This window comes from Barbus barbus, assembly GCF_936440315.1.
Source record: "Barbus barbus genome assembly, chromosome: 5".
Taxonomy (NCBI): domain Eukaryota; kingdom Metazoa; phylum Chordata; class Actinopteri; order Cypriniformes; family Cyprinidae; genus Barbus; species Barbus barbus.
Window position 1 is genome coordinate 38,194,248 of NC_136733.1, and position 27,153 is coordinate 38,221,400.

Genomic DNA, 27,153 nt, shown 5'->3' on the forward strand with positions numbered 1-27,153 from the left:
TTTAATAGGTTGGTTTATTAAGATTATAACAGTTAAAGAAATTACGGTATTTAACTGTAAATTTAAGTTAAAACCGTAAAACGTTGCTACCGTATTTTTAACGGTAGAATTCTGGTAACCACAGCTGCCAGTTTTTTACTGTAAATTTTACGGATTTTTTTTTACAGTGTAGGGTGAATAATTAATGGCAGAATTTCATGACAACTGACAAGACTTGAACAAACTTAGTTTTATACAATATAAAAAAAGTGTAAAAAAGTATTTTATTTGTACAAAAAAAAAAAAGAAATACAGGATTTGCATAGTACAACTAGGGTATGAATAGGATGTATATTAGTATACCAAGTAATGCTGAATTAAAATGTTTTTTACTGTGCTGAAAATACGCTTGTATGTTCCCAAACCATTATAACTCCTTAAGCTAACACTGATCTGTGAGTCATATGGAAGGCACTCTAGTATTTAATACTATGAATGTCTCCAAATTGGTTTCCTTATTTATTTTTAGCTCTAAACATAGATATAATGATGTCATGACATGAAAAATGGATGTTTCCTTGATCTTTTCAAATATGTGACATTTAAAATACTGAAACATTTGGAAGTCAAAACCCCTGTCCTAGTCCAAAGAAAAGCATGTATAGAAACAAAGCTGCAAAAATGTCTTGTTCTGGAAGCTGAGACTGTGAGGAATATATTAACACAAACTCCCCACATTTACAACAATAATGTCTATTCAGCAACTTGGAATGCCTAGTCAAGGTGAAATAATGAGAAGGAAGTGGGATGGATACTTTTATAGATCTGATTATTTGAGCTGGTAAAAAGTTGGTAAAGATAAGTGTAAGACATGGGCTTTTTCTGGCTGTCGGTTACTGTGGCATATGGGACTCTGTGTCAACTTTCAATCCATCCCAAAATTAGTAGAGCGGCTGACTTTATTTTTAACAAGGTCCTTGATCATGTCACTCCAATCTTATATTTGAGGGCCATTACAGCACAGTTAAGGCCAACGATGATAACTATAACAATAAAGATATAGTTTTAAAAATCATTTTAAATTTAAAAGAATAGCACACACCATACCAATAATGAAACAGAGGAACAATAATGTTAGAATCACTTGCAAAACTTTTTTTCCCCAGCTGACGGGAAAAAATAACAAAATTGACAGCCAATCAGAATCCATCCTGCTTTAAAGAGTTTGTGCATACAAAGCGGCAGATAACAAAACTGCAGCACACACTTATAATAAACAATGTTATCACGCACTGTTGTGGATGCTAACATAATTATCATTATTGTTAACGTTCTTGGTCTGAACAGGCCTTTACTCATTTCACGTGCTAAGAAAGCTCTTATATGAGCTCTTAAAGGCACAGTAGCAAAAAGGCCTGTTTATAGAGATAGCTCACCCAACAAAAGAAAATTCTGTCATTAATTACTCAACCTCATGTCGTTCTAAACCCGTTCAACTTCAGAACACAATATTTTTGATGAAAGTTGAACCACACGTAGTTGAATCACTGATGTCACATGGACTATTATAACGATGTCCTTACTACTGTACGTTTCTGGGATTATTTCAATTGCATTGCTCTCTATGGAGGGTGAGAAAGCTCTCGGATTTCATCAAAAATATCTTAATTTGGGTTCCGGTTTTATGGGTTTGGAACGACATAATGACAGAATTACTTTTTTGGTGAACTATCCCTTTAATTCTAAAGGCCAGAAAGAGGGAGGAAAAATTAAACTAGGGCTGTTTTGGTGCAAAAGAAAAAGTTGACTAACATTATAAACGGACCTCAGAAAAAAAAAAAGTATAGGAAATATGCCATGACCCGTTTTGAGTTATGAAATGACTGTAAAATGTTGGGTGTGGTTTTATACTGAACTCATGTCAAAAGGAGTTAGTCGATATACCTGGAAGAGGAAAAGAACAGGAAACAGTGTTTTGAATTAGATTACTCATCACTTCCTCTATGATATCATGTACATGCCATTGTTTTTGCCCTCTTGCAGTCAAGTTTGTCTGTCGCTCCCGTTGTAGTGATGACAGTAGAAAGGACAAGTATATACTCTCAGTCCTTCAGCATGACGGATACTTCAGTTTGTTCTTGCTGCAAACCACGCTTCCATTTTTGAGTGACAAATCTATGCACACTCCCCAACAAGATTTTGTTAATTTCGGAATCAAGTCTTTCGTTCTTAGTGTGCGTATATAGTATTCTGCTATACATGCATAACACAGCAGCTGTGAAATTGTCCCCAAGAGTTCAAACCCTGTAAACGGCAGTTTTGGTTCTAGCTCAGGTTGAAAAGCTGCACCCTCAAAAGGAAGAGTCTTTAACCGCACGGAACATCTGCAGTGACGTTGGTTCTACTTTCTGTTTGGGGTTCTGTTCTCGCCCGACCGGGCTGTAGCCCGCAGACCGACCTGTGGGCTTGAACCCAGGAGAGCGTCCTGTGGGAATCAAGCCCACGGAGCGAGCAGGTGCATGTCGCCGCAGAAATCTGTTAGAGGTCACGAGGTCACCGTAACCATGGGTGTGCGAGAAGGCATAACCGGACCGCCGTGTGCTCCTTCGGGTGAGCCTGGTGCGGCGCGGACGAGGAGCAGGCTGCTTCATCTCACGCACCTTATACCTCACCTGTATTTAACAATCAAAACACAAATGTTAATTTCTGCACCCATCTATCCACCAATTTCAGTTGAGATACTGTCTTTCTCTTTACTCTATTACTCATTATACTACTATCATCTTGATACTACTATATTACGCACAATTACAATAAGACATTTTAACATGCATACAGTACTTCATCTCATTTTGTCTTCCCGTTGATCTCTCATTCAGCCACTCACAATGACTACATTTACATGCACATAAAAACTTTAGTATTGAGTCACGTTAACGCCGCAATCCAATTACCTGATTCTGTGTGTTTGGTAATAAAATAGAATAAAAACTCAATTTTAAAACCAGAGAAAATCACAATATTCTGTTTAAATGCACTACTCTGAATTCAGAATGCAGTTCTGTGTTTTTCACCTGCAGAACAAAATGAAAAAAAGACTTGCAGCATTACGAATAAAAAACATCAATGCATTTCTAGACTTATTCAAATAAATTAACTTTTATTATTATTAATGATTGCTTGACCCTTTCCTTTTTGTGGTGGTGTCAGGCATTTTAGAAGGTGAAAAGTGTTAGTCCTAATTAAATTATCATTGAAAAGCTTATAAAATTGAGCATATTGTATTACAGGAATATTCTGATACCTGAACGTTCTGAATACGGCTGCAATCTGAATATAGACCTTAAACGGAATTTGATGTGCATGTAAACACAGTCAATTACTGTATATTCAGATTATGCCAATGTGTAATTTGATAAATGATTTTAAAAGTAATTGATATAATAATGGTTCATGGAATAATGATGCAATTTACTGTTATTCGGCAAGTAAAGGGAACTGTGAATTAAACTGTATTTGAGGATCAGTAAAGTGAGGTTAAGTAACTCTATACCTCGTCATTGATGGTAGGAGAGATCTGGCTGTAGAAGAACCGGTAAGCAGCCACAGGCAGCACACACAGTATAGCTGTCAATGCAACAGTCAGCCACACGTTGGGCTGGTTAAGACAATTTCGAGCAGTTCCTGTAAAACACAACATACACACACTGTACACACTCTATACACACTTTTTCTTGGAAATTAGTATAAAAAACAGTGTGTGATATAACATACACATTACAAATGATCGAATGCAACATGCAAGCCCTGCTCACCTATGAATGCAAAAGAAGATGGACGTAACCGGAAAAGTCCATCAGTAAACATGGTGAAGGTCAATATGAAGAACATTCCCAAACTTCCCCAAACGAAGAGATGGTTAACAACAGTCCAGTATGAGAGGTCAAGCCCCAACTGTATGGAACATAGAGCAGAAATTAGGGGGAAAAAAGGCTTCCAGTCAAATTAATTGCATACACAACTGCAAATGTTTAACTGACCTGTACACACACAGAGACTGTGAGGCAGGTTTGAGTAATCAGTGCAAATGACTGATAGTCTGCACCATCTTTGCCGTCGTCTCTCGCCGTGTCATATGTGGCAGCGTAAGGCACAAAGAACAGTACTAGAGAGCTGTAACAGCTGTGAAGTGCACACATCATGAAAGCACGTTTACTGAAGTACTGACTCAACTGCCCTGGCACATACAGCTGAGGGTACTCCAGACTCCAGCCAGCATTCACATCCTGGAGAAACAATATTAAGTCATATTTCATTTCAACCAGTTCATTTCTAACCATTAATACACAGCTGAAAAGCTACAAGGTTTCATTCATCTTTTTAACACACAAGAGCATGGTGAATTGACACTTTTTAATGTTCCTTGAAGGTTAATAAAAACAAAAGTGTTCCTTCAACAGCCTTTCACAACTGTCTGAATTCAGAATAATCAGAATTGCATATGTTTGGACAGATATTAATTAAATTCATACACACACACACACACACACACAAAACCTACCTGGTCAAACAGACTCATTCCCAGAACAGGCAGGGCGGTGTATACCAAGTTATACAAAGTGATGAAGCCTTCATCATACACCGTCTAGAAAGACATGCAAGAACCAAAAATGCTTTTTATATTTACTAATAATTAAGTACAATCTTTGCAAGGGTAAATGCAAGGAAAAAAGAACAGTTTTCAGTTCTTGTCTTGTCTCACCTGAGCAGAAAAGCCGCAAAAAAATGCGTACCAGAAGTGCACAAAGGTAAAGGTGAAGTTCTTATAGAAGAAGTAGCGCAGGAACTTGCACATGCGCAGGTATGACCAGCGGCCGTGTACCAGCAGGAGGCGTTGCAGGAAACGGAACTGAGCGAAAGAAAAGTCACTAGACAGCACTGCCTGCATCCCCTCCTGACCGCTGATACCCACACCAATATGAGCCGCTGCAGGAGAAGACAGACAATCATATCAATACAAAAATAAATAAACTAAAATAAAAATAAAGCTTGAATAACGGATCACATTGAACAAATGTTAAAAGCACAAGTATTAGCACAGGAAAAAAATCATAAACAATAAAAGTCACTTTTGGTCTCAGTGCTAAAATGTTGTTATTGTCAACTAAAACTAAACTATATATATATATATATATTTTTTTTTTAATAATGAGCTAAAATAAAATAAAATACAAATATTAAATAAAAACTAACACTTCAAAAACTTAGATATTAAAAATTAGATATGCTGCTTTGCAGCTGACTGAAATCAGTTTAATTTGAATTACTAAAAACTAAAGTAAAACTGAAATAGAAAATTATTTTTAAACTAAAACTGAAATAAATAAAAAATTATGCCACATATGGAAATATGAAAATGAATTGAAAAAAAAACCCCCGGAAGACTAAAATGTAAATTAACACTGAAAATATTAACATAAAAGCCAAATCTAAATATTAATACTTTAATTAAATACTAGAATATTATACAAATAATACTAAAACAACACTGCATTGTTATGAACAAGGATCCAAATTGTGATTTAATATCTGCAGGAAAATTTATTTACATTCTGTCTAAAATGTCATTTTATATAATAAAACACCACAAAGAAATTCCTAAGAATGTTTATTTTATTATGCATCTGTACTGTTGTCAAGCTGAATTCACCTTTAATCATGCTGACATCATTAGCTCCATCTCCTATGGCTAGAGTGACCGCTTTCTTATATTTCTTGACCAGCTCCACCACCTGAGCTTTCTGCAGAGGAGTCACCCGACAGCAGATGACCGTCTTGCACATGCAAGCCGTCCGTAAAAACTCCAGCTCCATGTTGCTCTCCAGAGCGAATGCCTGAACACAAAGATTCCATCAGGAAATAAGATGCTTTTACTCTCTGCAGCCACACATTCAGACATCGGGCAGAAGAAAGTACAGAGGAGAGAAAGAGACTTTCTCACCAGGCTGTGTCCATTTATCACCAGTCCGTAGTCTCCATTTACGTTTTCATCCTGAACCACTTTAGGAGTCTCACCCAGGATAACCTCAGGAATAAGGAATTTGTCTTGTTCAGTATCAGGACACATTTTTAGACGGGCATCCCTTTGCAAAAAAGAGTCCATTTAAATATAAACACAACAGAAATTCTGTACAAAAAGTCTCAAAACAGTAGCAGGAAAAAGAATCATACTGTTGCAAGCAAAAGTTTGGATATGAAATTTAATTAACATCATTAAAATGTCCCTATAAAACACCCATTTTGTAGACGCCCACCCAAATTAGGAATTTTGACTTCGCCCATGTGTTTTACTACTCAATGCATGATACATATTATGTCATCTTCATGAGACATATTACCTCAGCTCCTGTCTGACCTCCTCGGGTGAGTTAGCTGCAACAATAAACACGTCGTTCATCTCCTCCCTCAGCAGGTTACATGAGTAGCCAATGTTCTCAGCGGTCTCTGTTAGAGAGACAGACAGACAGAAACAAGAAAGTTTTCAGAGGGCCACTTGGTAATTTATCATTAAAAGAACTTAATTAACAATCCTGCCAACCATGAACACACACACACACACAAATGGTGGGTAATCAGTACATTATATAACGATTATAAATGACACAAACACTGACCTCATTATGTTACATAACTGAATCATTGCACTTTCATAAAGTAAAACATAGAAGTTTTAGTTTAAATACAAAAAATAATCTTTGGGAAGAGATTGTGTTGTTTAATGCCTTTTTTCCTCTCTTCATAGCATGAGATGCACAGCACAGAAAATGAGTTAGGCAATGCAAACACATCAGGTTGACTTAAACTAGTCAGTATTGGGGATGTGATTAAAGGTCTCAAATTGCATAAAGAAATTTCAGAATTAAATAATGAAGCACCTTGCTTGTCACCAGTGAGCACCCAGATTTTGATTTGGGCTTTGGCCAGCTGTTCAATGGTCTGAGCGACTCCATCCTGAAGTTTATCCTCTATTGCAGTGGCTCCGATTAACTACACAAAAAAGACAGCAGAAAACACTTTAGCATCATATTCTACAAAAAAAAGCTAACATTTTGGGTAAATTAAACAGAACAGCCAATATAAAGACTATAACCTCTACTTATGCTTTTGTGTGGGTGTGTGTTTTATTCATACCATCATGTCTTTCTCTATCTCCTCATACAGTTTCTCCAGTTTCTCCTCCCGGTCCTCCAGCTCCACACTGGACTCATGGTGGCGCTGTTTCCACTCTGAAAAATAGTCCTCATCCAAATCCTTATATGCTAGAACAAGAGTTCTCAACCCCTCACCAGCAAACTCCTACAGAGGCAGAGAAAAATACATATTGAAAGAATGCACAAATTCAAATATGTATTTAATTGGCAAGATTTAAAATATATGTACTGTAACTCTGTGAATGACAGGCACTCCTATTGTGGGGAAATCTGTAGAGTTTTCTATGGAAATGACCTGCTTATGATGTTCTATTTGAGTTTAAAAAGAATTAGATCACTGCCTATGTAGACAGAAGACTGAAAGGCAGCTCACAAAGTTTTGGAACAGAGCTATATTGTCTAAAGTGTGTGAGATAGCATGTGAAGCACTGAGAGAGATGAACAAATATCCTCTTTGTATTCTCACTAGAGCCATCTGGTGTTGACTCACATTGAGGTGCTCAGTGGTGACCTTCATCAGTTCGCTGCAGGAAGGATGTAGTCTCTCATATATGATGGTGTCTGCTCCTTTACAGTACAGGGAGAGCTTGCCCTCTGGATTACGAACTGAAAGAAAGACCACAAATTTAACACATAAAATACACACTATATGACAAGAGCCATGGAGCCTTCTTAAAGCAATAGTTTACCCTAAAAATACATTTTGCTGTATTTACTCACCACCAGGCCATCCGAGATGTAGATTGGTTTGTTTCTTCATCTGAACAGATTTGAAGAAATTTAGCTTTACAGTGCTTGCTCACCAGTGGATCCTCTGCAGTGAATGGGTGCCGTCAGAATGAAATCTAAACGGCTGTTAAAAATGTCACTATAATCCACAAGTAATCCACATGACTCAAATAACACGAAAAGATGCATATTTGTAAAAACCAAATCCTTCGTTAAGAATTTTTAACTTTAGACCATTACTTCTGGTCAAATAATCAGTTTATAATCTATATAATAACAATTCCTCTAGTGAAAAAGTAAAGCCCCTGTTGTCTTCCCACATCAAAACCCACCCATATATTTATTTAGAATGGTGTAAACTTGTAAACTTGTTAGCTTGATCTATGCATATTTCTCTCCTGATTCAGACGAGATGGTGATGGCGGGGTGGTGATGGCGCAGTGGATAAGACACATGCCTTTGGTGTGAGAGACCCGGGTTCGAATCCACTGTGAGACACCAATGTGTCCCTGAGCAAGACACTTAACCCCTAGTTGCTCCAGAGGCGTGCGACCTCTGACATATATAGCAATTGTAAGTCGCTTTGGATAAAAGCGTCAGCTAAATGAATAAATGTAAATGTGAGATGACCTTTTCACTGAAGAAACGATTAGTATGGATAGAGGACACTTATTTCCAATAGGGTCTGGCTGCAGACTTGCACTCTCAGTACTTGCACTCTCAGACACTTGCGCTTCCGCGAGTGACTTGCAGTCTTTTTTATTTTGTTCCATTTATTGATTTTTTTTTTTTTTGGTTTGAATCTCTCAACATTTTACAACAGTAGCCAGGTGGTGAAGACGAGAAAAAAGAAACTAAATTACAATGTCACTTGCAATCGCCGCTTGCACTTTCCGCTACCTGCAACGTCACTTGCATTCGACACAAATCGTGTGCGTTGCCAATGGAAACAAGATGCTGTGGTGGTTAAACAATTAAAGCTAATTTAGTACAATAACGAACAGGGTCCTGCAAGTCATCTGTAGGAGAAAAAGACAAATCCATGGTTACAGAACTGCAGAATATGAACGCAATGCGTAAAGTAAAAAAAAAAAATCAATAAATAGAACAAAATAAAAAATAAAAAAGACTGCAAATGACGTCACTCGTACAAGTCTGAGAGTGCAAGTCTGAGAGCGCAAGTACTGAGAGTACAAGTCTGAGAGTGCATGTACTGAGAGTGCAAGTACTGAGAGTGCAAGTCTGAGAGCGCAAGTACTGAGAGTACAAGTCTGAGAGTGCATGTACTGAGAGTGCAAGTCTGAGAGTACAAGTCTGAGAGTACAAGTCTGAGAGTGCAAGTACTGAGAGTGCAAGTCTGAGAGTACAAGTCTGAGAGTACAAGTCTGAGAGTGCATGTACTGAGAGTGCAAGTCTGAGAGTGCAAGTACTGAGAGTGCAAGTCTGAGAGTACAAGTCTGAGAGTACAAGTCTGAGAGTGCAAGTACTGAGAGTGCAAGTCTGAGAGTACAAGTCTGAGAGTGCAAGTACTGAGAGTGCAAGTACTGAGAGTACAAGTCTGAGAGTACAAGTCTGAGAGTGCATGTACTGAGAGTGCAAGTACTGAGAGTGCAAGTACTGAGAGTACAAGTCTGAGAGTATAAGTCTGAGAGTGCATGTACTGAGAGTGCAAGTCTGAGAGTGCATGTACTGAGAGTGCAAGTCTGAGAGTGCAAGTACTGAGAGTGCAAGACTGAGAGTGCAAGTACTGAGAGTGCAAGACTGAGAGTGCAAGTCTGAGAGTGCAAGTCTGAGAGTGCAAGTACTGAGAGTGCAAGTCTGAGAGTACAAGTCTGAGAGTGCAAGTCTGAGAGTGCAAGTACTGAGAGTGCAAGTCTGAGAGTGCAAGTACTGAGAGTACAAGTCTGAGAGTACAAGTCTGAGAGTACAAGTCTGAGAGTACAAGTCTGAGAGTGCAAGTCTGAGAGTACAAGTACTGAGAGTACAAGTCTGAGAGTACAAGTCTGAGAGTGCAAGTACTGAGAATACAAGTACTGAGAGTACAAGTCTGAGAGTGCAAGTCTGAGAGTACAAGTACTGAGAGTACAAGTCTGAGAGTACAAGTCTGAGAGTACAAGTCTGAGAGTACAAGTCTGAGAGTGCAAGTCTGAGAGTGCAAGTCTGAGAGTGCAAGTCTGAGAGTGCAAGTCTGAGGGTACAAGTCTGAGAGTACAAGTCTGAGAGTGCAAGTGCAAGTCTGCAGCCAGCCAGAAGCAATTAAAGTTAAAATGTCTTAATGATGGATTTGTTTATTACACAAGACAATAATTAATGGACAGGAGTCACATTGGATCATATTGTGGTTTTATCAGCTGTTTGGGCTCTCATTCTGACGGCACCCATTCACTGCAAAGAATCCATTGGTGAGCAAGTGATGCAATGCTAAATTTCTCCAAATCTGTTCTAATGAAGAAACAAACTCTACATCTTGGATAGCCCGACGGTGAGTACATTTTCAGGAAATTTTCTTTTTTGGGTAAAAACTGTTTGTTCAAGCAACGGTGAGCATACCAATTACAGACATCCTTTTTCGCACATTGTTAAAGTCCAGGATGGCTAGGAGCTCATAGCTCCTCTGAATGCCCATCTCCTCTATTGTAACTGTCTCAGGGCTGCGTGAGCAGAACACAAAGCCGAAAGTACGCGCGGCCGTGACCAGAGCGCCCTCATCAGGAGACTGGGCCTGATACACTAGAGCACCTACAGAGTAAATTAAGAGTAAATAAAAAAAACAATTCATGTTTTAAGGTACACATACAGTAAAAAGGTAAGACACATACACAACCACTCACCCTCCTTTTTCTCTTCTGCCATAACAGTGTGACAGAGAGCAAGTAATCTGAAGAAAGCTTGAACGTCTGGAAGCTCCAGCTTTATAGCCTCTACCAGACTATGATCATAAAAGAAGAATTTTGGGTCCGCAAGACGGTTAAAGGAGAAATCCACTGGTGTCATTTCCTATTACCAAATGCAAACTCGTTAATCCAGTAGACTCATTAAAATCCCTTGCGATTGTTTGAGACTTTGTTTCTCACCTCTGTGATCTCCAGCCTCTGTCCACTATAGTGATCAATAACATCTCCTGTAGAGCAGAGAAAACACACTTTTAAGATCAAACAGTATCTGGCTGTTTGATCGCCGCAGGGGAGTTTCATGTCTTGGCAATCTTTTGAAATAATATAGCCTATAAATATAATAAACAACTGATGCATGTGGGATTGGTCCTGACCATAAGATTTCCCATTAATGGAGCATTTGTTGAAGGTCATGATGTTCTGGGTGAGCGTGCCGGTTTTGTCTGAGAAGACGTATTTGATCTGACCGAGCTCTTCGTTGAGGGTTGTGGTTCGAGCCTCAGCTGGCGTGTCAGTTCGTGCATGATACATGTTCCTGTCCCAGTTGATGTAGTAACTGTTGCCCAACCGAATTACTTCCATACTGCAATATAAAAACACGGAATGAAAACGACATTCTTTTCTTTAGCATTATCAGCTTGACAATTTTAGTCAAAGGTTTCATTGAAAAATGACAGCAGCATTACAGCCAATTGTAGATAGTTTGAATTCATGTTACTTTTCCCAGAAAACAAACATATATACAGTAAATGAACGCACTCTACCTGACATATAATGAGATGGGTACCACAGTGTTGAGGATTATAATGTAAGACCAGAAAGTGAGGAACGCTGAAAACACAGTGTTCTCTTCCCGTGGAAGAAAGGCATTGAACTTTGGCCCTGCATGGTTTTCCCAAATCCCATTCCCCACAGCCAGAATAATACACATCAGAGCCAGGAGCCCAAAAATCTACAAAGAGATCAAACATGTTAACTTAGAGTTACCAACCATCTGCTAACATACCAACCAATGACATTAAATATCATATGAACAAATATAGTCTTCTATTAATATATTCAACTTTTCTGTTCATTTTTATAGTTTATTCACACTGTTCCAAAGATTATGGTCTTAAGATTTTTTTAAAAGAAGTCTTCTATGCTCACTATAAGGCTGCATTTATTTACATAAATATAGTAACACTGTGAAGTATTATTACAATTTAAAAGACCTGTTTCTATTTTAATGTAAATTATTTTGAATTTGATGTATAAAACTGAATTTTCAGCATCATTACTCCAGTATTCAGTGTGACATGATCCTTTAGAAATCATTCCAATATGATGATTTGGTCCTCAAAAGTGTTTTTAATATCAGTGTTGTTTTACTTTTAAATGAATGCATCCTTGATAAATAAAAATTATTAGTAGGCCTATATACATATATGCTGTATAAAGGTGGAGCTTATCTTGAAGTAAAAGAACTATAGATTAGACATTTAACTTACAAAGAGCACCAGTACATTCATGAGTCGATCGATACTTGTCCTCTTAAAGGTGCTTTTCCCACAGTTCTGCATCAATTTAGTCTCTGGGCCTGAAGACATAACATATATATGAACCATGATACTTTTCCTTCAGGACAACAAACCTCTACAATGATTTCAATCATAAATCCAGAATATTATTTATTTAAAAGTCAGTATTTGTCTAGTCTATTTAGTCTATGGGCTGGCATATCATTTTAAAAGCATAAAACACACACACATTCTCTGCAGTAATAAAGAGGAATTGAACTGGGACGCCAGACCGCTCCAGAGCACACACCACTCATCTGCCTGAATTTATTACCTGCAAACAACACCAGGCCAAAACACCAGTCTGTGTTTCTGAGCGTGCAGCCCCTCAGCAGGACTCGCTCGTTGTCCAGAGAGTATTTCTGTGTGCCGAATGTCAGCGTGCCTGTAAAGCGATCCAGACGGTTGTTAGGAGGCTCACAACACACCTCCCCTGAAGAAAGCACAAAGAAGACCAGAGCAAAATGTTATTGCTCAGAAGTTGAAAAGACTTTTGAGAAGATTTGGGAGTTCTCGGTTACATTTCATTTCTATTAACTTTTTTGTGTGTGAGAATTGCATAGCTCAGATAACATGGTTTTGGAAAAAACTGATACATTTGCTTTTATTTTAGCAGACTTTAATATCTTCTGACCACAAAATGAGACTATTGTTCTCTTTTGAAAATCTAAAGGAGACATGTAAGCTGGGGTTTTGCTCAGGAATAAAATCAGAGTTTTATCTGAGATTCCTATCGGAGAACACAGCAAACAAAAAAATTATAAAAATAGGAAGATGCACTATTTTCCATATTTGTTCAAGTAAAAAAATAGACTTGGAAAGGGTAGTGTGTTGCTGACTCAAGTTCCTTCCCTACATTATTAACTAGTAAAGACTTAAGAGATTAATATCTGTATGAAGGAGAGATGCTGGACGAATCATCAGCGTAGGCAGCGTCAGTAATAGGCCTTTATCACAATCCGTGTGTCGTCACATCTGGCTCCGATTAGTAGTGTAAAGGAATTTCCGCCTGCTTTATTGTCAATGGACAGACGCCAGTTTTGTGAAGAAAATTAAACTAATTTAGTTTAGCTGAGAACATTGACGCAATAAACGTCAATGTTAAAACTGTGTATTTACACTGATTGCATACCATGAATCATGCCATCCTTCATTTTAATGTGTAACATTAGCCTGAGGGAACTTGAGGGAAGGTAAATGATGACATAATTGTCATTTTTGGTGAACTATCCCTTTAACTAGAGCAAGGAATTCTCTTTCTCTCTTTCTCCTCACCATTGAATGCAGCTAAAGCCTCTAAATTGTCTCCCATGTCTCCCGTTACAGTCAGAGCCTGTTTAACCTTCAGGTTGGTTTCTCTGTGAGACAAAAAGTGACAAAGAAAACATAAACATGAATTCAGGCATTCAGTATTCCAACTTAAATAAAAAAAAATATTCATGCGAGATATTAAAGCTTCAACAACACAAAAGTATTTCATATAGCTACACATTCATAAAAACAACAATGCCTATTCTCTTTATCTTGTACTCACCCATCCAGCTCCGCAGTTTCAATGTACACTAAGTTGAGAGGTTCGCTGCTGGACAACAGGAGCAAATCTGCCTGTGAGGAGGATACAGAGAGTCAAGATGATGTTAATTCAGCATCAATTTACATCTGATCCTAAATCTTTAAGTAAAGATATACAGTTTAACATTACATTACATTTAATATAATCTAAATCTGTAAAATGCATTACTGTGACAAACTGGTTGTTCTCCAACTTTATGATGTCTCCCACTTGCACATTCATCCATTTCTCGCTTATCAGTCTATTTTGAAAGAAAGAGAACAAAATATGTCTACCACATAAACCACATCATTCTGATTACAATAGGTTGCAACACTCTGGGTGTGTGGGTCATGTGTTTCTATTTAACTCAATATAAATTATGAGCCCATTCTTGCTGAGCCTGATATTGACACATTTGATAAGGGACCACCAGGAAAATTATTTCAAAAATAGAGGCATCAAGCACCCATTAACCGTGTGTGTGATCTAGAACAACAGGAAGAACCGTTTGATGCGTCTACAGCTGCGTCCTGTTGTGATTGATATGTTTGTTTTGTAGGTAGTTAAAATTCGGTCACACTTTATAGTGGGTGGCCTTAACTACTATGTACTTGCATCAAAAAATAAGTGCAATGTACTTATTGTGGTCATGTTGTATTGCAAAACACTTTTGCTGCTATTGAGGTGGGATACGGGGAAGGTTAGGGACAGGTTTGGTGGTATGGATAGGTTTAAGGGTGGGTTAAGGTGTGATATAATATTATAAATAATAATAATAATTATACATGTAATATAGATGTAATTACATAATATATTTTATATATATTTTTTAAATATAAGTACAATGTAAAAACATGTGTACACAATAAGTGCATTGTACCAAATTATTCATTTAAATGTAAGTACATAGTAGTTAAGGCCACCTAATATAAAGTGGGACCAAAAATTCAAAGCATTCCAGGTTACCAGTATGAGGAGAAGAACACTTACTAAATCCCATCTTTCAGTTAAATGGGCCAATGTTTTGGGCTCTAGAAAGTGCATTATTAGCTGAACAAAATCTAAATCTGGAAAAACTGCACCTGGGTTGAGCTACAGTATAGGCATAATTGATGGTATAGTATTAGTGATATGATAAATGTTACTGAAACACTCATGACCATATACCAAAACTAAAGTTATATAAACAATATATATAAAAAAACGTCTTGACAGCAAATTATTGAACCCACAATAGCTCTGACAGAAAATTTGACAGCCACTCACTTTCCATTGATGAGCACATTCACTTTACGGTTATTCACCTTCCTGTCACTTCTGTGGCGATTCTGTAAAAAAAATAAAAAAATAAAAAGAATGAAAAACAAAATCATGTAGGAAATTAAATGAAAGTAAAAATAAAAATGTAACAGAAGCTCTCATGGGATAAATGAATTTCTGAAGACTGAAGAGAATTCTCTGTGTTCAAATGCCAAGACCTTCTGCGTCCAAAAAGCAGCTCATCCCAGTTTTTGAAGGCTAGAGAAAGAGGAGAGGAGGGGCGAGGAGTTCGATTCCCTAATTTCCCTCCACTCCCCTCACCAGGAACATAAGGACTATTGTATTCCTGCTGAGGGTGAGGTGGCTCCTGTTAAATGTATCAAATTTTCCAGTCCACCGCTGACAAATTTTAGATCCATAACCTTTCGCTTTAAGATTTTCTGCTGCTCAGAGGAAAGTTTGCTTGATGACGTCTGAGTGCCAAAGTAAAGGGCATTTAAATCAGACGTGTACTGAGTATTATAGTAAAAGCTGCCAGACTCATTAGCTAAATGTCCATTTATTTCCATAAGACTCACAACCAGAGCATGGGAAACCCAGAGTTCACTCTGTTTGGGATCTGGCAGAAAGTCTGGAGGTCCTCTGGATCACATTGGGACAAAAGAAATGATTGGTGGGGGAAAGCTATCCAGTACAGCATTGGCTACTGTGGAATACTGTTTCCTAATGTTGGTAGCTAAACAGTTTTGGTTCCCGTTGACTTCTATAGCTTGGACAAACAACAGAATGGAAGTCATTGGGATCAAAACTGCTTTGTTATGAACAATCAACATTCAAAACATCATCTTTTGTGTTTAGTAGAGGAAAGAAAGTCATACACGTTTGGAACAACATGAGGGAGAGGAAATGTTGACAGAATTGTCTTTTTTGGGTGGACTATCCCTTTAAAGGAATAATTTGGCAAAAACAGTCTAATCACAGTCGGATCTTGCTGTTTCGTCTCAGGAGGGGAAAAAGAAAGAAATATGTACAAAGAATGAATAGATCTTCAGTTTGTTGTATATAGTCACATGCAGTGGCGGCGCCAGGGGGGGGCTTGACGGGGCTATAGCCCCATCAGAAACTTGGTTAGCACTGCCCCCCCAAGGATTTCCAAATGATTAACTCTCGGTGTCACTTTCATTAACATTGAAAAATACATTTAAAAAAAAAGTGCCTAATAACAATTGATAATATGAGGGAGGGGTCAAGCAACTCTTTGCACAAGACGGTGAACGTCAGTCAATTCACCACACTGTAAAAAAAAAAAAAAAAAAAAAAAAAAAAAGTTGAGCCAACTTAAAATTAAGGCAACCAGCGTCAGCAGATTTTTGAGTTTTTTCAACTTGTTTTAAGTTTATACAACAAAAAGTTGAGAATCTCCTACAAAAATAAGTTGAGAGAACTCAAATATCTGCAAAAAGCTGGTTGCCTTAAAATTTTAAGTTGTTTTTTTTTTACAATGTATAGAGAAAGTGAAAGTAACAAAACGGCTAACACTGCATTAACGGCGCATATTCTCTCTGAGACAACGAGAGACGAATCGACTCTAACATGCTGATAACGGTATATAACTGTCTTAAATTATTCCCTTAATATTTCTCTTTTGGCTCGAATAGTGAAAAACATGAGAAGAAACGAAGTTCGCGTTAAACAGGTTGTTTTTGAAAATCAGTGCCTGAAATAAAGCTGCTTTGAAATTTTATTGATGACTGCAGTGTTATAGGCCTATAATTCATTGTATAAATTAATAGACCTGTATATATATATTTTTTTAAACATTTTCAATGAGGAGTAAGCTAGCCTAATTTATTATCCTCACAGCGCATCATTTATTTAATAATAAAAATAATCTAATAATAATAGGCCTAATAATAAGAAGAATGTAACAGGCCTACATTAATTGGACATGCTAAATCCTCTTAATATTGGCAATTTTTGATGCATTTGACAATATCTCTGGCTATCATCTACACATGATATGATGCAAATCAGCACGGGGAGGTTATCACCCGCAATGTGTGCCCATGTGGGAATAGTTTCATGAACTGTCGGCACTATCTATTGTAAATGGTTAGAATTTACCATGTTTTCCTAACAGTTGGCATTGAGTGACTGACACTTAATGGTCAGAAAAAAATGACTAGATATCTGTAAAAAAAAAAAAGAAAGAAATAAATAAAATAAACCAACTTTCTTTCTTTTCTATATTCATTCATAAATTATATTACTTTGTAAGTGTCATATTTGGCAGATGGCATTAGACGTTATATTACTAATAACAGTTTAATACCACAGGAAAAAAGTTAAATGTCTTTTTCGAAGCTGCTGTATATAAAAAAAACTGATAGCCGAAGCTAGGCGTTCATTACTTTCTCTCAATTTAATTAGTTTTTAGCACCCCCTCTGAACTGTTAACCCCCCCCACCCCCCACCCCCCCCCCCACACACACACACACACACAAATCCTGGAGCCGCCACTGGTCACATGTGTGTACTTACAATATCATCAATGGCATCTTTGGCTGCAGTCACTGATAATACTAAGACTAGAGGGACGACAGTGGTGAACCAGGACAGAGAAGAAATAGCAGGAATAACCTACGAAACAAAACATGTTAATGTGCTTTGAATGTGGGAACATGATATTAAAGTAATGGCAACAACATACATGTAGTTACTGTATTGTGAGCCAGAGACGTTGCACATATATGAATGTGAGAAGTTGTATATGACTGCGAGATTTGAGCTTAAGAAAATATTGTCCGTTATTTATCATGTAAAAGTCTCTCCATTGATTTACTTCTGTATATGGTCGCTTTACTTGCATGAAAGAAAATAGCTACCCATGATGAATAACAAAAATGTCTGATGTTAGCTGACTTGCCTCAAAGTCAATGCTAGTAAAGAGCGAGTAAATGAAGTTACAGGGTCATGAGACAGTCATTATTGTGCAAGTATTTAGTCATTTAGAAAGTGTGGGGGGTGTAGGCTTTATACGGGAAATCAGGGTCACGTTACAAACCCATTCTTCACAATATGCATGAATGTGTCAAATTGAGGAAACATCCTGAAAGAATTTCACGTCCTTTGAATTGGACAGGCTTTGTATTCAAATGCCTATTCATCCATTATTTATTTTGAAAACATATTATGAACATATCACTCTTGCAACCTGTTTCCAGTGCTTCACTCAGTAAATTTGGATTTTACGCACCTGTAGGATGAGCAGGAAGAGGAAGTAGGCATTAGCGATCCTCTGGAACTGCTCAAACAAGTTGAGAGGCAGAAAAGTGAAGGGGTTGTATTTGGAGGTCTTGATGGAATTGGTCTTCAGGACGAAAAGATAGAAATTAAAGACGGTTCAGTAGTGTTGTTCAGATATCGTGCTACATGTGGTGGTGTGGTTTGTCTAAAAATCACACATGCTGGGAATCATATTTCCAAATATGAGTAATATGTGATTAGAGACGATGACAAATAGCAAGTGGGGGTTTTTTCAACAGAACGGTATCTAAAATAAGTGCAATCTGTTAAGAGGAAGCTGTTTGGTGGATATAATGTCATCAGACAAAAATAAATGTTCATTTTTGTAGGTTTGAATTAGTGATTTTCTGTCAATTTTCTGATTTTATACTCACAGCATATTTGAATGATGAGTTATATTCTCTGTCATTTGCTCTGATTTTCCTCTCCACCTCTAGAAGAAAATATAGAGAAAAATTGTATATACTCTTTTGGTTTGGTTAGGTTAGGTTAGGTTAGGCAAGCTGATGAGCCAAAGTGTTTGTCAGGATGCTCAAACAAAATAACATTTTCAACAGCAACTTTTTGGGGAAATCAACCAATGACAATTCACTTTTGAGCGATGAAAGACTTTGGTTTGATAGTGTTCTGATGACAGAGCTGTTTGTCGTGCATGTACCTTTTTCTGTCTTCCGCATACAGTCTAAGCCAAAGAATGACATGGCTTCCCTTCTTTCTTTTCAAGGATTAATCATAATTTCTCTGAAAAACAGAACAAAACACTTGTCTGGGGGTTGTTTTCCTTTCAGGAAGAGTGTGTAAACTGCTTAATGATGATTCAAAATGATCTTTAAGCACTTTTTGTTTGTACAAAAGCACCAATACATCCTGAGTTTTTAATGGATAAACACAACTGTGGCACAGCATGTATGCAGACATGAACACACTAATACACAACTGTTCAAATGTTTAGGGTCAGTAAGATACATTTTTAATATATATATATAAAAAAGGGACAGTAAAGACAAAAAAGTAATCATGTGACACTGAAGACTGGCATAAAGGCTGCTGAAAATTCAGCTTTGCCATCACATAAATAAATTTGATTATAAAATAAATTACAATAGAAAATAGTTATTTTAAATTGTAATAATATTCACAATGTTACTGTTTAAACGCAGCCTTGCTGAACATAAAAGATCCTTTTAAAAATCTTACATATCCCAAAATTTTAATATTTGCACATTTACACACCACACACATTTCAAGTTGAGGAAACAGCACTTATGAGACCCACACATTGGACAGAATTCCAGAGTGACTTCAGCACAATTATAGTTAATTATAGAACCCACATGTGTGTGTGATTTAGACGTACAGCACACATGCTAGAGCACCTCTGGAAGGGCTGTTTTCCACTGCGGCCACAGCCTGGTTATGCTATCCACATCACTGGGAAAAAAACTAGTCATTATGAAAACCAAAAATAAATATTTAAGGACTTACAAATCAGTACATGTCCTACTCAAGTTTAATTGGAAGCCTTAAAGGGATATAGTTACCCAAAAGTGTAAATTCAGTCATCATTTACTCACATTAATGTAGTTTGAAACCTGGGTGACTTGACTTGAGATTCATGGAGCATAAAAGGAGATATTTAACTGAATGTTTAAGCTGCTCACTTCCATTCAATGCAAGCAGACAGCATTGAATAGCACAGTAAATGCATCAAAAAAATAGGCCATATGACAATTATTTGAGATCTACGTCAGAAAAGGAAAAAAAAGTAAATAATTATTCTAATTTTGTACTTTACTTCATAAAAAAGCCATCATATAACTTTCATTGGCCTTTTTTGAGACAGAGACAACACGCCAGGCCAAATGTGCAAACTTTCTGTAGTTAATTCTTCACAGCAGCACAAAATGCAGGGAGTGATTTACAGGAAAATAGGCAGAGTAGGACAGAAATAAGGGGGTCACTGAGTGACAGTGCAAGTGGTTGGACAAAGAAAGACAATACGCACACATGAAAACCACATATGCAAGTATATGTTTGCAAACACGCATGCTACAGGAACACATGTCCCACTGCCACCACAGTAGGGTTAGGCTGTACCCTCACTGTACAGCAAAAAACAAAAAGTAGTCACTGAGAAAACTAAAATATAAAACGTATTGAAACTTTGAAATTTTAATAAATAAAAAAATATATTACATTAACTTTACATATGCAGGACGTGCTTAATGAAGTAAGGTGTGAGCAGAAGGGGAAAAAAACTGACTGGAAAAAAAAAAGAAAAATCCAACCACAAAAAAGAGGCAAAACTTTCCATTTTTTTGTATTCGGATATTCTAAATCATCCCCCCCGTGCTCTCCCTTTCACAAGCACACACTTGCCTTGTAAATTCCAATTAAATGTTTGAGAACTTTTTGAGAAATTAAAATTGAGAATGCTGAATTGTAAATTGAATTTAAAGAAGAAAAATGAACTGTAATTCAAAGACAAAGTTAAAATACTTTAAACTAGAGTCATATACCCCCGGTTTCACAAACAAGGTTTAGGCCTAATCCCAGATTAATATGTAAATTTGAGCTGTTTCAATTTAAAGAAACTTGCTCTAACTGATCTTAAAATATATCAGTACCTTTTTTTTTGTCTCAAGATACACATAAGTATTGTTTTTTTTTCAAAGGCATGCTTATGAAAAGTACTTAAATGTCCTAATTGAACTATTACCTAATCCTGGTTTAACCTAAACCCTGTGTGTGAAACCAGGCCTTTATGTCTGTCATTTTAATTTAAATTCCAGTTCAACTTCCAGTGGGTTGTGCCAATTTAATTCTAAATTAATTTCAAAGATGATTAAAAATGGTGACCATATACATATAAATTCTAAGCAGAAAAAAAAATAATAATTATAGGCACACATCAACTGCCCTATAAAGAATTTAAGGCAGCACCTAGAAAATCCTCACTCAATACTCTGACCTTCCTCTCTTTGGAAGGAAAAAACAATGACTGGCAATTTTACAAACACTGTCTAGAGCAGGGGTTTAATATTTATGTCATGATGGTTAACTACATGAAGTAAAAAAAAAAAAGTTGAGCCAACTTAAAATTTTAAGTTGGCTCAACTTTTGTCTTTTTTTTTTATAGTGTATAACAAGTGTTGCTTTCCCAAGCTTTATTTTAGGGTCTCTTAACTAGTTGCTTTTTAGCATGCAAATGACTAGAATATTAGTCATTTATTAGTAGTAATTAAGCACATATTAATGCCTTATTCTACATGACCTTATGCTACATCCCTACTCTTATCCAATACCTAAACTTAACAACTACCTTACTAACTATTAACAAGCAGCAAATTAGGAATTTATTGAGGAAAAAGTTGTAGTTAATAGCGAATAAGTGTTCCCTATTCTAAAGTGTTTTTAACAAAGCCGGAGTAAGACCAATTTTCGTTTCCGAGCAGCAATGTGTATTTTGTTATTGAATGAATCTGTCTCTTTGATCAAATCATTTGAGTCAATGACTCAGTGGCCATTTCATACAATCTTCATCTCTAAAAGAATCAAACATTTTGAATGAATGAGTCAATGAATCACTAATTAAGGGTGCTTTCACACTAGCACTTTTGGTGCGCACCCGGGTTTGATTGACATCAGAGTTCGGTTCGTTTGGATGATGTGAACGCTGTCTTCAGCTCCCTCTCTCTGGAGGACCAGCTCCACCTCTGTGTGAAGTAATGGGTGGAGTTATGTTTAGTTATAGGATAAGGGGTGGGGTTAGGGTGTGGTTAGGTGTCTATCTCCATCCATTACCTCCAGCGAGGGGGAGCTAGAGCTCCAGCACCTCACATTTGGCTCTGCAGCGAGCACCCTCTCCTTAAAAAGAGTGTCTGGGGTACGGTTCAAGTGAACTCCGGTACGGTTCGCTGCTGATGTGAATGCAATCGTACCAAATCAAGGAAGTGAACCGCTATTAATGCCGTATTATTTGATAAAAATGTGCGTTGTGTGTGTTTCACTCACTTTCCTGATGAGCGTGACTGACTCGCTGCAAGCAGAAAGCTGTATGTCTCATTTCTGTTCGCCTTCAGCGTTCTTTAGAGTCTAGAAGTCAAGTGGTAGTCATGTGTGTGTGAGTTTTCTGAGGGGCTATTGTGTGCCCTATCGTTTTCCACCTTTCACTTTGACACAAAGCCAACAACATTAAATCTTTTTTTTTTTCCTGTGATTTCTTGTTTCTGTGAAATGTGATTACAACACCATCCCAGTTTTGTTTAAAAAAAAAAAAACAAACAAAAACAAAGCAAAGGAGTGTGTACATATGCATGCCTGGCTTAGTGAATCCAAGTTAAATATGCATACAGAAGAAGTTAGATCCTGTCTCCTTATGAGCTTTGTGTGTCTCAGAATACCCCACATGCCTGTATGTGTGCTGGCATGCTCTGGTCACTATTGTTCCACACCACTTCAGATAATTTACAGTGCCCTGAGGGGTATTTTTAAAAACCTAAAACTCTAAGCTGGGCCATAGACATCATAACAGAATCAAAAGAGCATGCAAATAAATGAATGAAAAGTTAAAGTATCACATGCTATTACTTTTAATAAATGTTGGTTTTAATTACAAACATAGATAAATAATAGGACAAATGATGAGGGTGTGAAAACACAGACGCTAAAACCACTTAAGTGGTTTTGAAAGTAGGGCAGTTCATTGAACAAGGGGTTCTTTAGAAACCCACTGAAGACAAAAGTAAATGTCACTGTGTGTGTCTAGCTACCTATATATGTAATCTAATCTAATATAATATAATAGGTAACAGTATAAACCCTGAATGCACAAACACTAACAGTGCAACTCAAACTCAGTCTGGTTAATTGAGATGGAATGGAGAAAAACATTGTGAAATGCAACATTTTGATTAACTGCTGAAAGATCATACAATAGAAGGAAGTGCTAATGACTTTTACAGTGCAGTCTGTAGTAAAGACTGTGGGAAAGATAAAAGATTAGCAACAAGTTCAACACAACACTGTAACATCAAAACAGTGAATGCTACCATACACTAAAGCATCGATATATTATACAACATTCAAATTAATCACTGAACTGTAATCTGCATTATAAGTGTCAAATGTGTCAGTCTGGAGTTTCGATTGCAACACGTAGCTTATGTTGTTTGACACATGCATCTCAGGACAGTATAAAACATGCAGCGACGTGCAGCAGGATTCCTCAGATATGCCTAGTGAGTAACTCCAGTCTGGAGATGACAGCAGACCCGGTGCTGGGAGAGATTCCTTGAAACTACAGTTTGTCAAGTTCAAGAATAGTCCAACTACAGCTACTAACAAAATGTAGCCTACTAAACAACAAAGCTGTTAATAGGCGATACCAAAATTGAATCATAACTTTTAATCACACATTATAACGAATGAATGAATGGATATCTATGAGAGTGATATGATCCAACTTGAACAGATACAGTTTTACAGCTAAAATTAGAAAACATACACATAAATATAATGGATTAAAAACAAATCAGGGAAATATTTCACTAGAAGATAGAGTACAGTAGACTGTAGTGTACAGGTATTTTTGTAATGACATGAATCCATAAATATTCGTATTATTTTATAATAAGAACATTCATTAATATAATATTATATTTATTGTATGTTGTTATTTGGAAAAAAGCTAAACTACTGTCACAGTACTGAAATATTGTGATTAATTTAGCAGCATCGCTAGATAGTTCGCTAGAAACACCGCTGCTGAAGTCAAGTTCAATCTAATACAAAAAGTAACCTCTACACAAATATTTGGGTTTACCAGATGTTTTCTTTCCAAACTTGGCTAACAAAATGTTTCCTTGAAAATGTTTTTCTTTCAGTTATGCAAACATGATGTCACACGCAAGATCAAATTTAATCTGCGTTTATCAAAGTGTCCCTCAGACATGCAAGCCATGCAAAACTCATCCACAGTTTTTTTAGAAGGTCTGATAGGTTCAACCTGAATTAGGTCAACAGAGGCAAAGGTGGCTATGACTAAGAGACACAACTTTCCCTCTAGTTTACATATTAAATGGCTAGTGAAGGAATGTTATCTTCAACCGTTGCTTTCCAAGCAGAAAATCTCAATAAACACAAGGGCTCCTCTAGCACTAATGCACTGGGACAGTACAGGAAGCTCTAGTTATACATTAAAGGCCAACAGCATCATTTCTACCAAACCTGTCCTGAAGCAGACCCTCTACTAAAAGTCTGTGTAGTGAGCTGAAGGCAAAATGTGAAGTGTGCCGCTGTTGCAGTGGGATGTCATCATTTACTCAGGGGTGTAGAAAACAAGCTGACTGAGTCAGTCAGAGGCGGGCATCATGGGAAGAGCCACACGATGGGCAGCTCAAGCTAAGGAGCAATGGTAGGTTACAACATCTCACTGGAGATACATGGCTGGGACTAAACAGTAGATGTGTGAATTGAATTAGTAACATATCCCAGTGTGAGATGCTTGGCATTTATGGCCCTGTGATGGAGATCTGACTGGCAGCTGAGTACTGTTTCAAGTACTTTTTCTTAGCAGTTTCTGTGTGGCTGCTTACTGGTCCAGGTCAAAATAACCAATCTGCAAATCTCCATGATATTCAGAGGACAGCAGAAATAGCTACTATGTGTCTTAAACTAGTATGGTCAACTAGCAGTTAACCAAGGGGATTCAAAATAAGCCAATCTACATTATGACCATAAATAGATTAAATAAATGACTTGTAATACTAGTCAATGCAGTTTATGCAACCAGCCTCTGGTATCTATGTACTGTACAGATCAGGTCTTTCCTTCGATTTAAGCTTTTTGTTTTTTTATCCATCTGCCTGTTACTTTTTATAATCTACAAAAAAGTCGCACTAGTTGTGGCATGTTGCTGTCCTTCTTCCGTTGTTGTTATTAATATTAGTTTATTCCTCGCTTTTTGTTATACTAGCAGCTTATCACAATACAATAGAATTTGAGGAACTCAGCTACTTCTGTTTTATCTGATTTTACTGCAATCCCTTCATGGGACTTAAACATTGAACATTTAAACTAAACTTCCTTATCTACTTGTCTTACACTTATTCATACTGATTTGTTTTCTTTTTCAAGTAGGCTTAAATGAGCTTGCTTGCTTGCATTTGAACACCTAGCCAATTAACAATTTCATTTAAAAAAAATTTTTTAGTAAAGGCATTAAAGCGATAAATCACAACTAAATGGAAAATCTATAAGATAAGAGCTGATGAATAATTCAGCCAATCCTTACAAAGGCACTCAGGTATAGCAAAAGGAGGAGAGGCCTCTCATTTTACCAGATAAAGGCATGTCATTTCTAATGACCTTTTAATTATTTATCCATTAACAATAACAGCCTGTCAGAGAGATAATCATATCTGATCAGACAGAGCCTGCTGTGTGTTGTCACTGCATTATTTATCTGCTGTATTTGACGAGTTATACGGACCACCGGAGGAACTCAGGGTCATGCTACAGTCACAGACATACAAAGCAGCCGTCCTACACACGACAAACTCCTGAACCTGGGGAGAAGCAGAATGTACTAAACAAGTCTGGAGAATACGTTACAGTACAAGACAAACATTTGAGTTTTCTTGCTTGATTTTTAGAAGTCTGTAAATCAACAGTGCTAAATGTTAAATACAAAAACAAGCAAAAATCATATAATAGGATTATTTAATGCTCAACAATGTTATTTTAAAATATATGATTTATCATAATATATATCATTATATATGTATATATCATTTTTATTTTTATATTTATATTCTATAATCCCTAGAGACCCCACACAAACAGACACGCAACAAGTCAGTTTGAGGTGTAGTACACTACAATACTTGCCAAAATTAAGATGCTTTCAGTGGGATACATAGAATTTCAAACATTTAATCTTGTGTTATCACTATCGTAAAAAAGTGATCAAATTAAAAGTATTCATGAAGTTTTTTTTTTACTTTGTCACAGAATAACAAAAGATCAGCAGTGGTTTACATCAGTTCTCACCTGGTGTTAAAGTAACGTTAGGAGAGTTAAACCCCGTGTGCCATATTTTTCTCTGACAGCACGCTGGTTAAAAAAGTTGTACAGTCCAACAGAATGCAAATTTCAAAACACCTCAACTTTTTTTTTAGTCTGTTTTGACACCAAATATTACCAATGAAAACAAAAACCAAAAAAACTCGTCCTCAGGCTGTTTATTACGTGAACCTCTCACTCTTCCCACCCCACTTTTAAGACTGCTGATAGACAAAAAAAACTCTTTCACACTCACACCCACAACTTTACTTCCTGTGTTTTATAGGACTGTCTGACGAATCCCCCTCTACTGACCTTGACCCCTCGCTGCACCCCTAACCTTTACCCTCAGGATTCTTACCGTAAATGTCCTATGGTGACATCGTAGTGTGTGTAGGTCTAGTGTGGCACTTCTTTCTCCAGCCAGAGATCGCCAAAGTCAGCCAAACAGTCTCCTCCTCTTTGTCTTGCCCTCTTATTTTCTCTTTCTCCTCCTCCTTTCTCTCGATTCTCAGTCTTCCATCTGCTCTCACTTTACATTGATGGGAAACAGGGAGTGCAGGCATCCAGCCTAGACTCATTCACTCACACACACA

General features: G+C 37.1%; 1 protein-coding gene across 1 annotated transcript; it reads right to left on the bottom strand.

The window, feature by feature from the left end:
• LOC306869961 (putative phospholipid-transporting ATPase IM) lies at window positions 1-27,153 on the bottom strand. Its single transcript, XM_079416941.1, has 28 exons — window positions 26,919-27,153; window positions 19,152-19,234; window positions 18,868-18,926; window positions 18,444-18,557; window positions 17,729-17,827; window positions 15,194-15,255; window positions 14,114-14,186; window positions 13,907-13,977; window positions 13,648-13,730; window positions 12,647-12,805; window positions 12,304-12,392; window positions 11,578-11,765; window positions 11,188-11,396; window positions 10,994-11,040; window positions 10,751-10,916; window positions 10,470-10,658; window positions 7,681-7,796; window positions 7,171-7,335; window positions 6,915-7,026; window positions 6,378-6,483; window positions 5,981-6,122; window positions 5,690-5,873; window positions 4,742-4,965; window positions 4,541-4,624; window positions 4,020-4,265; window positions 3,795-3,933; window positions 3,533-3,663; window positions 1-2,651 (listed from the first exon to the last, which is right to left on the bottom strand). Exons 2-28 carry the CDS (start codon window positions 19,192-19,194, stop codon window positions 2,331-2,333), a joined length of 3,621 nt encoding a protein of 1,206 aa, XP_079273067.1. The 5' UTR covers window positions 19,195-19,234; window positions 26,919-27,153; the 3' UTR covers window positions 1-2,330.

What these genes read in the sequence shown, in the direction of transcription:
- LOC306869961 (XM_079416941.1), bottom strand. Translation starts at nt 19,194, where the DNA reads ATGTCATTCTTTGGCTTAGACTGTATGCGGAAGACAGAAAAAG. An exon ending in GAAACTGCGGAGCTGGATGG is followed by an intron (nt 13,731 to 13,906) that starts GTGAGTACAAGA and finishes TTTGTCTCACAG; the next exon opens with AGAAACCAACCTGAAGGTTA. An exon ending in TGGCCTGGTGTTGTTTGCAG is followed by an intron (nt 12,393 to 12,646) that starts GTAATAAATTCA and finishes TTATGTCTTCAG; the next exon opens with GCCCAGAGACTAAATTGATG.